Source organism: Anthonomus grandis, chromosome 6 (genome assembly GCF_022605725.1).
Source record: "Anthonomus grandis grandis chromosome 6, icAntGran1.3, whole genome shotgun sequence".
Classification (NCBI taxonomy): Eukaryota; Metazoa; Arthropoda; class Insecta; order Coleoptera; family Curculionidae; genus Anthonomus; species Anthonomus grandis.
In genome coordinates, this window is record NC_065551.1 from 32,893,188 (window position 1) to 32,908,204 (window position 15,017).

The 15,017-nt window shown below is 31.1% G+C and overlaps 1 protein-coding gene across 1 annotated transcript; it reads left to right on the forward strand.

Annotated features, from left to right (window-relative positions):
• Positions 1–487: 487 nt before the first annotated feature.
• Positions 488–11,901, forward strand: LOC126737503 (SET domain-containing protein SmydA-8-like). Its single transcript, XM_050442426.1, has 9 exons — positions 488–569; positions 633–750; positions 5,487–5,700; positions 5,751–5,928; positions 5,987–6,147; positions 6,224–6,450; positions 11,150–11,309; positions 11,365–11,552; positions 11,608–11,901. Exons 1-9 carry the CDS (start codon positions 567–569, stop codon positions 11,850–11,852), a joined length of 1,494 nt encoding a protein of 497 aa, XP_050298383.1. The 5' UTR covers positions 488–566; the 3' UTR covers positions 11,853–11,901.
• Positions 11,902–15,017: the final 3,116 nt, after the last annotated feature.

The window sequence follows — 15,017 nt, forward strand, 5'->3', positions numbered from 1 at the left end:
ACCTAACGAATTTAAAATATTGATAAAAGCCTCTTTATTATGGAAAGTTCGAAAAGCTTTAATAAAAGGCGGAAAATTCTTACCTCAAGAGGACAAGATCTTTAATTAACTTAGACCCATTTCGCCAGTTTTGCCAGTTTCTTTAATTAGTTAGGAAAGAAAGCAAAATCAACGATAATTTTCTCTCTCGGAGGGCGAAATCTGAAGAACTTTTAAAAAGCTTATGTACCTTTAGATATTTTTTAATTCGAAGATTTGTCTTTTAGAAATCGCTTATCTGGAATCGAAACTATGGAGGGTGTATTAGTAGTTATTCAAAATAACGTTTTTATTACGTTGCGAGGCAAGAACAACATCTATTCTAGGCCACTCTGGATAGCGAGCCAGGTAGGCGTCAGTTTACTTCTGTAATATTCCAGATAAGTATTTTTTAAGCTATTTTTATCCAATTCTAATTTTAACCGGTCAACATCCAGATGCTCGCTAATCGATTTATTTTCAGTCAATAACCAGTGTGCATCAGGCACAGTTGTGAAGTTTGTTTTGTAGTATTTTTAAGAAAATACATGGTATGTATTAAATAATTTAAGTTATCCCGGAAAAATTAGGTAAAATTCATTCATTTTTTTAAGGATCTATTTAAAGTGGAAAAAAATGCTGAGGTTGGCAGGTATGCTGTAGCAGCCAAAAACCTAAAGGCTGGCGAAGTTATATTTTCGGAGTTGCCTTTTACCTATGGACCTAAATCAGGTAAGTATTACGCTATTTTTTACTAAATGTCTCTATTTATTAAAAAAATTATTCAATAATAGTCACATTAGATTTTTTGGACTAACATCCACTTTTTAAAAAATGGGATAAGCCCATAGACATGGTACTCTTTTCTTGCTTATTTTAGACAACTAACTTAATGGTCAAAGGATTACCAAATAGCTAAAATTATTTAGGAGTAAATGTACATTATATTTTCAGTCTGGATAATGTCAAAAATGTTAGAAACAATATCCAAGCTTCAATTAATTATTTTATGATTTTTTTAATTAAGCTTAATTTTTTTATGCAAATTTAAAATTCTCTTCAATGCACTCAAATTCACTGCTGCGTTCTAAGAAAGGAGCGTCTCTTTTAAGAAAAAAAATTAATTTTGCAAGTAAACGTAATTAGTTGTTTATTTTGGAGACAAGATTTACTTCTTTAAAAGAACAAAATTGAATCAGAAACCCCTATCCCCCCATCCACCCCACACCACTTACCAGTGAGAAATTATTTTCAAAAATCATTGTTTTCCAAAATAAGACTCATGAATAACAGCTGGTTTCGTCGTTAATATCTAATCTAATAACACAGTTTCCTTATTTAAATTTAATATAATTATATATATGTGTAAATATTAAATACGAAAACAGTGCTATAGATTAGATATTATGAACGAAAATTAGTGATTTTTCAAAAGAATTTCTTCCTGGTCAAATGTTTGGGGTGGGTGGGGGGGGTAAGGGTTGTGTTGATGAAAAACAATGTTTTTGCAGAAAATGTATATTCAATATTTAATTAAATAACACTGTTTATTTAAATTTGATATAATTTTATATATAAATATTTAATATAAAAGCAGAGTTATTAGATTGGATAATATGGACGAAAAACAGTGATATTTTAGAAGTATTTCATCAAATATTTGAGGCGTAGTTAATGAGTTTAAAAACTAGATCTGTGAATCCAGTTTCAATTTTTTTAAATTAAGATATTTGGTTCAGCAAAAGATATTATCAATGTAGTCAGAGTATGATTAATTATCTAGTATTCTCACGACTGAGACCTAGATGTAAAGTCAATCAATAAAACTCCTGAGATGATGTATTATATTAATCAAGAATTTGTTGGCTGTGACGAGATTTCACAAGATGTCACTTAATTTTTATCTACAGTTAATAGTCAAAATGCCAATCGTGTGCCTTAAGAAATTAATGAGAATATGTCCATTCTTCATCCATATTTTACAGTGCTATTAATATTTGACAAAATATCTCGAGTACCACCAAAGCTAAGTTCAGAACTGGGTTCATTGGAAACACAGTTTTTTTTTAGTTTTTTATCTATAAGTTTAAGGAAAATTATTTAATAGATAATTACAGAAGTGTGTGTATACAGTCAACCATTCCTAAACTTATGGACAGTTTGACTTATGATAGTTTAATGAACAGCATTGTTTTAGTCATGGTAAGTCTATCGTGACCAATTTACTGGTATTTCAGGATACATTTCTTGGAGCCTTGGAGAGGGAACAACAAGTCGATGTGATCTATACAGACTTCTCCATGGCTTTTGACATAGGTGGTTATCCCAATTTAGCTTTTCTTATAATATAATTTCTTGCTTAGAAAATTTAGTAGTGCTATCCAGTGTTCCACAGGGTAGCCATTATTCCTTACTATTTATAGTTTGCTTCAGGAATTATAAATTTTTATAATAATAATAATAATAATAATAATAATAACGTTTATTAATTCCAAATACAATTAACAATTCAATAATTACATTGCTGTAAAAGAAATAATAATAATATAATTGTGCGGGATCAAATGGCCTAATTTTCAGCATCTAACAATTACGTAGGGGCTGTTGAAGCCACGAAGTAAACTGTTTATTTATTTATTTACTTTTTTATAATTATATATATAAGAATATATGTACAAAATAAAGAAGGAGTAAGAGATAGAGAACAGTAAGAGAGATCGAAAGAAAAGAAGAGAAAAGATGACACTATAAATGCAGCGCTACGTATTGTATATATAATTGAATAGGTTATATATTAAACAAACATTTTTTTCCAAATTGAATTTATTGTTTGATAATCTGAAATTCTATAGGATTATTGGTTTGGTTCAAGATACATGCAACATGAATTAAATATCGACTAAAACGGTTTATCCTCGGACCTGGAAAATGTCATTACATTATTTTTTTTTTAATAAGAACTTTGACTCCTTATATAACATGTATACATTGTTAAAGATCTAGGTATATATTTTGATGAGCAACTAAATTTTAATATTTGGGCATTTTGTTACGTAATTGCAGGGGAACTCTTTGCTCCAACATGGAAAAGGTTATACCTGTCATTGGTGGTCTCAGTATTGAAATATGGTCTTTTATTCAAGGTTTTCTCTTGATAAACTTCATTTAGGAATCTTGGAGGACCATATATATGATGACGCTTTGAATTTATTACATATGAAAACTTTAGAGGAAAGTCGCCTAATATGGGGATAGTCCATAATATGGGGTAGTTCAATTTTGAGCTAGAATTAGTTGCGACATCTAATATCTGCATTACATACCAACCACGAAGATGCGCCAGAAGCGCTTATTCCCTTCTTGAAGCAAAGACGTATAGTTTGTTTTGACGTTAAAATAAGTGGTTAAAAAAAGTTTGTTTGAAAAATAAAGTTTTTTTGCCGGTTGTAGATTTGGATATTTTAAGCGACTTAAAGGTAAGTTTTAAAACTTTTAATAATACTATTCTTTATTACAATTTGCGTAGTTTATGAAAATGAATATGATTTTCAAAAAAACATCTTAATTTTTGTAAAAAGTCGCCCCTTCCAAAAATCTAATTTGCTCCTAATATGGGGTACCTATCAATTCCTAATTTGGGGACCCCATATTAGGAGATAATTATTTACTTTTTGATTATTACCAAAAATTTTATTTTAGATGCCTAAAAAAAGGAAAGTTTGGGACAAGCAGTAAATGATTTCAGCAATTTTAGAATTACAAAATAGATTTGTTTTGTCTTTTTGGTTGCATGTAACTTTTAGGTATTTACTTTAATAAATAATATGTATTATTTTTTTATTTTTTTTAAAATAAATAATACTTTTATACAAAAAAAAACAAAAAATATTTTGGTTATTTTTAGTTTCTACATATTAAATTGGGTACCCTATATTAGGATACCATAGCTCCTAATATGGGGTGGTGCAACTTTTTTTTAATGTTGCATGTTTTCTTCTGCATTTAATCTTTAACATCTTTCCTTTTATCAAATCCTTAAACGGTATAAAATGAATCGTAAAATATGGAAGTAGTGTTTAAAATTAACTTCGTTTTTTTATAACAGTGTTTTTAAAAAAAAGTACCCCATATTAGGAGACTTTCTTCTACATCAGAGACGTCTTAATATCCAGACTCTTTTTATATGTAAACTTCTAAATGAATAGGTGGTTTGTCCTGAATACATATAATAAGCACGATACCATGCAATTTTTCCTCACGTAGTTCCTCATTACTGATTACTGATTTATTTGGTCATTTGATACTACATATACAATAGAATAAGACAAGTCAGGAGAAAGAAACTGAAAATCCTAATTAATTTATTTAAAAGAGTAAAACTAATCTAAAAAAAAACCTAATTACACACATCTAAAACTATGATAACCACAAAAGTACCAACAAACAGTGCAAACAAAGTACAGACACTGACTAGGCAGAAGCACAGAATAAACGATCTCATCGTTTATTCTGTGGCAGAAGTGACTTTCAGCATGTTGCTAAATTCGCTGATATCATAGACGACAGAACTTATAATAAGCCGTTTTAGTCTATTTTTAAATATGTTGAAGTTATCTATTTGTTTTAACGAAGCAGGGAGTTGATTAAATAAGCTAATTCCTTCACAAAAGGGGTCTTTTAAAATAAACAAAGTTAAATTTTGGCAAATAAAGAGCATCGTTACATCTAACATTATATTTATTAAAATCACTTACTTTGGAGAAATGTTTTTGATTTTTAAATATGTATAACAATTATTTAAATATATAAATTCCGGGTATTGTTAAAACATTATATTTTTCTAGGCTGTTCTCATTGCTTCATCATAGCATTACCTAATTATGCATTGCACTGAAATTTTGGGCATTTCTTTGACTCACTTTAAGAGAACTAACTTAGGATAGATCTAGTTGTTACAGGAATAGTACCTAATTTATGTATAGGGTTCTCAATTATATTTGCTATATTTATAATGATATATGAAAAATTTATGGTTAGTTAAGTATTACAGTTTGATTGTTTATTTTTATTTTTGTTATTTAATTTTTTTTATTAGGCGGTTGTTCCCGTATATTAAATAAATAAAATAAATGCCCTTAAGAGTCTTTTAATAGCATGCAAATAAAACGATTCAGTCGATGTAGTTTCTAAGCCCTTCAAGGCAAATGTAAATATAACCATAATATTAAATAAATAATTTTTTTTATAGGAAAACTGTGAATAAAAAAAAAATGGTGTTTAAAAAAGTTGCTTGGAAAAATCAAAGGTAAACCTGGAAAAAGGAATTTCAGTTTTCTTTACAGTCTCATACAGTGGACGAAAATCTTGACCAACTTATAATCGAAGATTTTTTTTAATAGTGTCGAAAAATTAACAACAAAATATTCCTAAAGATTTTTACATACAGGTTTTTTTTTGGGATATTTTAGATAGTCCATGCCTATGCCTAGGCTGCCACGCCCCAGTAGATTGCACCTACCTCTGTACGAAATGCAAATGGCCCGTGTGCGGTCCAGATTGTGAATCTGTAAAAATCCACAAAGAAAACGAGTGTGAAATATTTTCGAAAGCCAACGCTCAATTCCAGCCGGTAGAAGACCCCGCTGACACTTGCTTGCAATACGAATGCATCACCCCTTTGAGGTAATAATGAATTAAGTAATTTAAAAAATGTGTTTCAATGGTACTTTTAGGGTATTGCTAGAAAAAGAACGAAACCCAAAAAGATGGGAAGAAGAGGTAGCCGTGATGGAATCGCATGATTCCGAACGAAAAACGAACCCCATTTGGGAGTTTAATCAGCAAAACGTGGTGGGATACATCAGAGGACCTTGCAAACTAACCGAGTTTCCAGAAGAGCTAATCCATAAGGTCTATAAAAAATATTTTAATTGCAAAAATGTTACTATTGTAGACACTACTATTATAGGTTTGTGGCATTTTAGAAGTGAACGCCTTTGAGGCCAGAACCCCATCCTGCTACACCATCAGATGCTTGTTTCCCAAACTGGCCATACTATCACATAACTGCATTTCGAATATTCATCATGCAGTAGATTGTGTTGGGAACGGGGATTTTAATGATTGTCGGTAAAATTATTTTCATTATATCGTAAAAAAAATGTTCTAAATTAGTCCCATGTTAACGATAGAAACCTTTTTATAGGGTAACAGTGAGGGCAGCCATCGATATTCCAGAAAAGGGAGAACTGTACAGCAGCTACACATACTCTTTATGGCCGACGTTGGTGCGTAGGGAGTTCCTGAGGGAGAGCAAATACTTCGATTGTAAGTGCGAGCGGTGCGGCGATAAAACGGAACTGGGGACGCATTTGAGCACTCTTAAGTGTCAGAGGTGCGACAATGGGGTCATCGTCTCGTCAAATCCTTTAGGTACGTTTTTATTGACTATTAATAATGTCAGGGAATATATTGACAAAGTTCCAACAAGGTTTTGAAACGTCATCAGTGAGTTTTCATAAAGTGTTCCTGGTATGTTTGGTAAAGGACAAGAAAACACAAAAAAATCAAAATAAAAACATACTTTATTATCATATAATACATTTATGGATAAAGCTTTTAGCACATAGAAAGTAACTAAATTGTTCTTTTCAATAAAAAAGGAAAACGTCATAAATATATAGCAAAATTAAAGTTATCCAAGATGAATAGTTTCACTCCTTGATCTTTCATATTTATATATTTGATCAGTGCCTACAATTTAATTAAGAGTGAACAGATTATAATTAGACCATTGCTGAACCTTACTTAAATCCTCCGCTACAATTTCCATCGATGACTTATGGCCTTTATGAGTCCGTAGAATGGTGGTATCATCTTCAAAAAATTGTGAAACGACCTCTTATGTCAAGAGATGCAAGGTGATTAACATTGCAGGTAGCACAACCACATTGCATGCATATGCCCAGAATACCTCATATCTCACTTGGCATATGCCAGGCATTTCTCTTGCATTTGTTGAGGATATATTTAATTCATATGCCTGCAATATTTTTTATTTATTTATTTAATTATTTATACAGGGTGTTAAATTGAAAAGTGTCAATGTGAATATCTCACAAAATATAAGAGTTGGAAAAATGCGGTGTATGTAAATGGAATAACTGTCATAGAGGCTAAAAAATCAGGACCATCATATTTTAGTCAAGGGGTAAATCAATCATTAAATCATACCTAAGCGCCACCCACCCCAGCATTTAAATGGAACTACAACTCCCTTTTGTCATAACTTCAAATTAAGGGTCTTTTCGAGTAGTATTCAAGAAAAATTGTCCCATTTGCTACTCATTGACATCTTTAAATTGAAGGTTTGACAAGGGTGGTTATAAGCCATTGACATGCTTCCTTATTATATTTTTTTAATTTATGGAGACTCAATTTCTTATCCTTTTCTTAAAGATAAATTCGGGTCAACATTCTTTTGCAATAAAAATTAAAAAAACCATGCAGAGCAAAAAAAAGAATTAAATATTACTCGTAGGTACATAAAATTTTTCTGTTTAAAAGCTCTGATGCTTTAGCTAAATAAATCATCATATCATCAGGTCTCATCTTCTAATAGCAACAATTAATCTTGGTATGTTTTATATTTTCCGGATAAAAGACCTTTTCATTGTTATAAAACAACAAAATGCTGAAAAAAATTGAGGTTAGGTACTCATACTACTTACCAACTTCTTTTTAAATTATGAAGGACCAAACTGCCTTTAATAGATCTTGCCCATATTTGATTCACAAAGAACATTTTTATCAATTTATTTTTTTTTATTTTAAAACTTATGCCGCTGGAATATCTGACAGATATGAAAAGTGAATGTTCTCTGCATATCTGTTAAATATATGCCAGGAATATTGCTTTTGCATATACGATATATGTAGTATTCATGGGATATTGCAGGCATATATTTTCTCAAATAAGATATACCTGGCATATTCCACGGATATTGGGTGCCCTCTGGGATATAGAGAAGAAATAAATTAGGGCCAATCACGGAACCCTAGGGAACTCCATCATCTATTAGTCTTATAGTAGATAAGTCATCCATTGTCTTGACAATTTGCCTTAGGACAAGACAAGACTAATTCGAGCCATTACAGAGCAACACTTTAGCAAAAAAGTCGCGCGCAATCAAATGTTTAAGAGAAATCACAGAAACCAATATTCAAGCCTAAATAAAGGTCTTTCAGAAAGGTAAAAGTGAGGTGGGTTAATACCTAGGAGGGTCATTTAGGTCACCACTCTGAAATAGAGGTTTATTGCTATTATTAACAGCTTGAAATTAATTGTTATTGAGGTGTTATTAAAAAAGCACTTCAATTACCTGGAATAAATAAAAAACTTTACACTCCTGAAATTTTTTTAAAGAAAACACTCAAATTAATGGATCAGTGAACACGTGCATCTTCCATGTATTTAAAAGTAATTTTCTAGAAAGTGGAGGCGTTTTAATATTTCCAGACATTCAAAGTATTTCATCTTTCTTTAGAGATGTAAAGTTATTTTTAATGCTCTTCCGCCTCTTTAAATAATCTGGAAAAAGTGACGAAAAACTTAAAATTCCTGAAAAAGAGTCAGAGAGACCAGGAACATTGACTTGAATAAACCCGGTCGTGCACTAAGAACATCGATACAACATATGAATATTCAAAAAAAACCTTTCAGGAATATATGTCACTAAATTATTTACTCAGCGATTTTAAAAACGCTTATCTTATAAATAGGGAATTCAAGGTGAACTATACCTGTACGATTTTTGTTTGCATTAGAATAGACCATTACTATTATGCTTATGCGTTAATTTGATATTTTCTTTTATACGGTTAAGAATTTAGTGATTTCTATGTATTCGACATTTTTTTTAATAATTTACAAGGATTAGAATCACACTTCAAATATTTGTTCAAATATTTGTTCATTTAATTGCAGTCACTTAAAAATGGCATTTTTTCGTATGTTCCAGGCATATGACGACGTAATTGATGTCCTCCAGGCACTGAACAGAATTTGTCGTAATTTTCAGGCTTTTGGAAACATTTGACATCTTTTCTATTGAAATATTGGCAATGGCATTGAAAATGTAATTTATGATATTTTTTACTTAATTCCAGTCATCCTAGATGTAATTTTCTTATTTATTCCAAGCACATTTGACGCAGCGTCTAATGCGGTCCAGGCACTGGAAGGAATTTTTTAAGATTTTTGAAAGTACCTTGTTCCAGATACTTAGATAATAGATTATCTAAGTTCCAGATACTTAGATTCCAGATACTTAAATAATAGATCATTTATAAAATGAGATTAGAAATATTTTTTTAAGGCATTTACGATGTTTTTTATTTATTCCAGGCCCAGTTGATGTCTTCCAGGCACTGCAAAGAATTTGCCGTGATTTCCAGGCATCGGGGTTTTTTTTCTTTTGATTCGTCATTTTCCATTTAATTCCAGGCATTTGACGGGATGTTTGATGTCCTCCAGGCACTGAAAATAATTTATCATAATTTCCATGCCTTTCACGGCATCGAAAAGAGTCTCTCTTTAAATTTCTAGGCTTTTTGGGGTATTTTTATTTGCTCCGGCATTTTTTTAGGCATTTAAACTGTCTTCCAGGAAGCCAGTTTTTCTTTTATTCCAGACATTTCAGCAGGGTGTATTTGAGGTGTCTCTTTCAGGCATTGAAAAAAATTGCTAGTGATTTTCAGGGATTTGTCAGGTATTTTTTTTGTATCGTTTCTTATATAATAATTATATTTTAAAAACGAAATGTTACTTGGAACCATCTACAATAAGTGAATTAATTTAGGTCATTTTTAATAAATTAGATATATTATTCCATTTTTTTAATTAAAATTAGAAGTGTGCAGAAAAATTTTGATAACCTGACTTTTGTTTAAGATCAGATCAAAGTACAGTTTTTCGGTAACTGTTCTCACGGAAACTTAGCAAAGTATATATAAAAAATTACCTTCTTAATCAAAGCAAGAAATGTTAATTTAACGGGTGTCAATTGTGTATAAAAATCATTTACATTATTTGACAATAAAAATATGTCGACATATTCACCCTCACACTATTTTGATTGCCTTTCCTAAATCGGCTAAATAACTTTTTAGAAAATTAACATAAAATTAACATAGTAATGATACACAAATTTTAATAGGAGATTTTAATATTGGTATTCTACAAAAATCTGAAACAAATGAGAGATATCTAAATATTTTATATAAAAAAGGATTTAAAGCATTAATTAATAAATGTGCTCGGGAGGATAAGCCATAGATCACATATTTTTTAAAAGTAAAACAATTTTACGCTTTTAAAACTGAAACCAATAATTCTCCATTATCCAATTATTCTAGAGGTTATAATTATATACTAACAAACTTGAAACGTTTATTATAGACCAATTTTTACAAAAAAAATGTACACTGATTTAAAAAAACTAACTAATCAAATAAAATCGACCTGGCGCTTATATTACTTACTTACCCAGGTAAGCTTAATAAATTCTATGAATATAGAAAAAACGTAAAAAACTTCTCACATAAACAACCCAAAAAATGAATATCTCAATAAAGAATGTATGCGTAGTTTACTTCAAAGAACTTTTATTTGGTAACAGGAAGGTTACTAATAAGTTAGAAATTGCTAAAATGTTTAATGAATACTATACTCCGATAGACCTAAAGTTAGCTTAAAAAATTAAAAATATATATAGAAACAATTACTCCAGTAATGGATATTTTATATCCTAAGATGTTGGCAAGATATCATTCGAATTTATAGTTCCCAGAATATTGAATTCCTTTCCTTCTATATTGAGAGAAATTGAATAGACCTAGTTTTAAAAAAGAAACCAAATGGTTAAAACAAGAGATTATTAAGATTTTTATTCACAATTTTAAAAATTATAAGACCGATTTATTCATATGCGTTGTTGTTCAGCATAGTTTTTTAATTTAGAGTGACGTTTCTGGAGAAAACTGACAAGTTTATTTTGAACTTATACTCGCTCTTTAAATTACTCGAATCAAAATTGATTAACATATTTTCCTACGAACAAATCCTTTGCAGATGACACCTGCGAATGGAAATGTACCCATTGCGACTATAAAACTCACGGGCGTGCCGTAAGGAAGGTGTTTGCCGCGATACAAAATGAAATTGATCAGGTGGAGTACGTTGGCGGATCTGAAGGGATTCAGCAACGAGAGACCATATTTAGGAAATACAAGTAATTAAAATTTGAACTTCTAATGCCTGTTTTAACCCATAGATTTCTCACGCAGATCCGTTCTTCATCCGAAAAACGCATATATGACCATCTTAAGGAGTGCCTTAACGCAACTGTATGGAAAAGCCGAGGGTTATACACTTGAAGACCTTCCGGATATAATTTTAGAACGGAAAATCGAGCTGTGCCAACAGCTCTTAGAGGTTCTAGACGTCATAGAACCAGGAATGTCGAGAATTAGAGGTAACTAACATTATATGATTTTCTTAGGAGGATATTTATTTGGTATTTATTGAAGGTATTACTCTGTATGAGCTCCATGGTCCCCTAATGATCCACGCCAGGCACCAGTACCAATATGGAGCATTAGACAGAGATGATTTCAAAGGGAAACTGCAACAGTCAGTGGAAACGCTTAGAAAAGCCGTGGAAATATTAAAGCATGAGCCAGTCAGTCAGCCTGAGGGTCAATTAGGTCAAATGGCTCAGGCCGCCTATGAACAGTTGATTGAAAATTTTGATTTGTTAGTAGAAACAGCATAGTGTATCAGATTAAGCGATAAAGTAATGTTAATAAAAAGTTTCTTTCCCATTTGTTTTAGAATGTTTTTTTTGTTACAAAAATAAATACGGGTTTCTTAAAAATAAAGACACTGAACTTGCTGCTTTAGTCTTAACATTTACACTCCATGGTGTTCTTGGATTTGAGAAAAGCTTTTGATACCATAATATATTCCTTTATTAAAGTTGGAATAGATTGAGGTTCAAATTCCTGGAAAATCTAACAAAATAACGTCAAATATTAATAAAATTACCTAAAGTTTCTTGAAGTCATAAAAAGAAAATACGACAAAGGCTTGAATTATTATTTTTTTATTTTGTTGAAAGCATGAATTTTTGTTGAACATTTTTTTTTGGTAATTTTAGATTTTTAGTAACTCCCGAAAGTACAAAATTATTTTTTATCTTCTAGGAATTTGACGTTATTTTGTTGTTTTTTAAAGGCACATTTTGCAAGGATTTAATTTTGTTTTTTAAATCCCTTTGAAAAAAATACATTTTTATTCAAATAAAATTTAATTTTTTTTTACGTCTTTTAGGCACTTTTTTTGTATCCTGCAGGGATATCCCTCCCAAGCAACAAATCATATATTATTATCGTTAGATATACAGGGTGTTTCGGAACTATGGGATCAAAATTTTAGGGGTTATTCAGTGCAACAGTAGAAAACATTTGAGTATAGGAACCCATGTCCGTGAAAAGTGTCACTACGGCCCTACGACGCGTTCAAATGTAGAAAGACGATGAATTGCCTAAATTTATAGGATTTATTGCATTTAATTTTTGCCGTTTGTACATGATAGCAACATAACAATTGTTTAAATTGTCAATGTCAATGTTTAAAAATGTTGGCTTGTGTGTTGTGTATTTTTTAAAACGATAACATTGGAGCAGTTTCTTGGCCTCCTAGGCGACCGGATTTGAGGTTGCTAGATTTTTTTCCTGTGGGGACATGTAAAGTCCTATTAGGTCTACGAAACTCCAGTAGAAATAGAACAAGACTTAATTGGACGAATTATAGCAGCATCTGAAATCGTTCAAAACGAGTAACAAATTTTTAGTCAAATCCGCCGAAATCATGTGCGACGTTTAAAACACCAATTTAAGTGAGATTTTGAACAATTATTGTGACGGTACAAACGGCAAAAATTAAATGCATTAAATCCTATTTAGGCCATTCATGGACTTTCTAAATTTTAAGGCGTTTTAGGGCCGTAGTGACACTTTTCCGGACATGGGTGCACATCCGTAATGTGCTCTTTATAATTAAGAGTAATATTTAATTTATTCACATTAATACGCAAAACTAAATACTTCTTAAGGATATGCGCAGATGCGCTGTGATGACAAGAGCTAGATGTACTAAAGCAGTAACTAGAGAAAGAACAGATCACCAGAAGACATGAATGATAAAGACACTATGAATAAACACAAGATGATGGTTTTCCAGATTTCCTTTGCCTATACCATTTGACTTTAGGTGGGTTGTTTAGGAGTAGGTTTATCATCTGGATGACTGAGAAAGCGGAATTAGATGATCCAGGCTAGCAGAACTTTATTATGTCAGACGTGGCACTTTGATATTCTAGAAAGTAGAAAAATTCTAAAAGGGATAATCTAACCTTAACACTATCCCAAATTCCATATTCAATTATCTATAAAATGATAAATTCTACTACAAATGACAGGACTGAAAAGAGATGAAGGCATAAGAGGTACAACCCCAACCTCAGAGACTTTCAATTCTTCGTAAGAACCTTGTCTTTGCTGGTTGGTAATTTCTAGATCCTTATACATCGAAAATTTAGATTTCTTTTTTCTGTGCTATCTGACCTTGACTGAGTTATTCAGGAGTCATCTTTCTTCGGAATAATACAATAGAAAGAGAATAAAAGCAAAACATTGGCACACGTATTGAACAGCACACGACAAATTGTGTATAAGAGAAAAGGAAAGAAAAAGAGCATGGAGCAGATAGAGAAAAAAAATTAAAACTACGATAAATCAATCAATAGTAAATAGGAAGAAAGAAAACTAGCAGAAGAAGACACATACGAAGAAAAAAATTAAAGATCTATATTTGATAAATAATACGCAAATAGTAATTTCATGATTAGAATTTTTTCTTAAATTCTCCTCCTCTTTCTTCTTCTCCTTCTGCTTCTTCTACTTATCAACGACAATAAATCGAGAGTAAAGATAAAAAGTGAAAACAAAATTTTAACAGATATAATTATATCACTATTTTTTTTCTTCTGGTTGTTTTCCTTATTCTTCTTTATCATTTCCTTGGTCAACAGCAGGAAATAAAAAAGGAAGAAAATCAGAGAAACAAAAATCTACCAATAGGATTATTTGGTTATTTTTTATCTCTTCCTCCTCCTCTTCCTTCTTCTTCTTCCGCTTCTTTTACTTGATGTTGCTCTTCTTCTTCTCGATTATTCTCCTAAAAAACAGCAGCAAATCGAGAAGGAAAATTGGCAAAACAAAATTCTGTAGATAAGAGTATATAGTAATTTTTTTTTTCTTCTTCTACTTGCTCTTCTTCTTTATCTTTCTAGTCAACAGCAGAGGGCAATAATGATTAAGATATTTAAAATAAAGCTAAGAAGATAGTTTAACTGTGAATATCTTTTCAGGAATCCATGTCATTGCCCTTCGATAATATTATCTATTCCTTGGTTCTAATCAATCAGAAACATCCAGATTCTCTTTGTCTATGCCATTTAACCTTAAAGAAGAAAGGGGTTGACAATTAAAACCAACAGATCAAGCATGAATAAGAGCTAGATGGGCTAAAGTAGTAAATAGAGAAAGAATAGGGAAAAGATCAGCAGAGGACATGAATGGTGAGGACCCTTATGATAGAGACAAAAGGATGCATCACTGTAAGTATCTTCTTAGGAATCCACGCCCTTGCCTTCTGATGATATTGTCTATGTCATCTGACCTTAAAGAAGGAAAGGATTGAGATGAATCACGCATAGATCAATTATACAGATGGTGGGATAAAGAAGAGTTAGGTGGACTAAAGCAATAAATAGAGAAAAAAAGAGAAAAGATCAGTAGAGAACATGCATGATAAAGACACTAGGAATAAATACAAGATGTTTTAAATATATTGTCTATTTTTGGATCCTAATTTG

Bases quoted from the DNA above. Each gene is read 5' to 3' on its own strand.
- LOC126737503 (XM_050442426.1), top strand. The intron at 751-5,486 runs GTAAGTATTACG...GGGATATTTTAG, and splicing joins TACCTATGGACCTAAATCAG to ATAGTCCATGCCTATGCCTA. The intron at 11,310-11,364 runs GTAATTAAAATT...TTTCTCACGCAG, and splicing joins ACCATATTTAGGAAATACAA to ATCCGTTCTTCATCCGAAAA.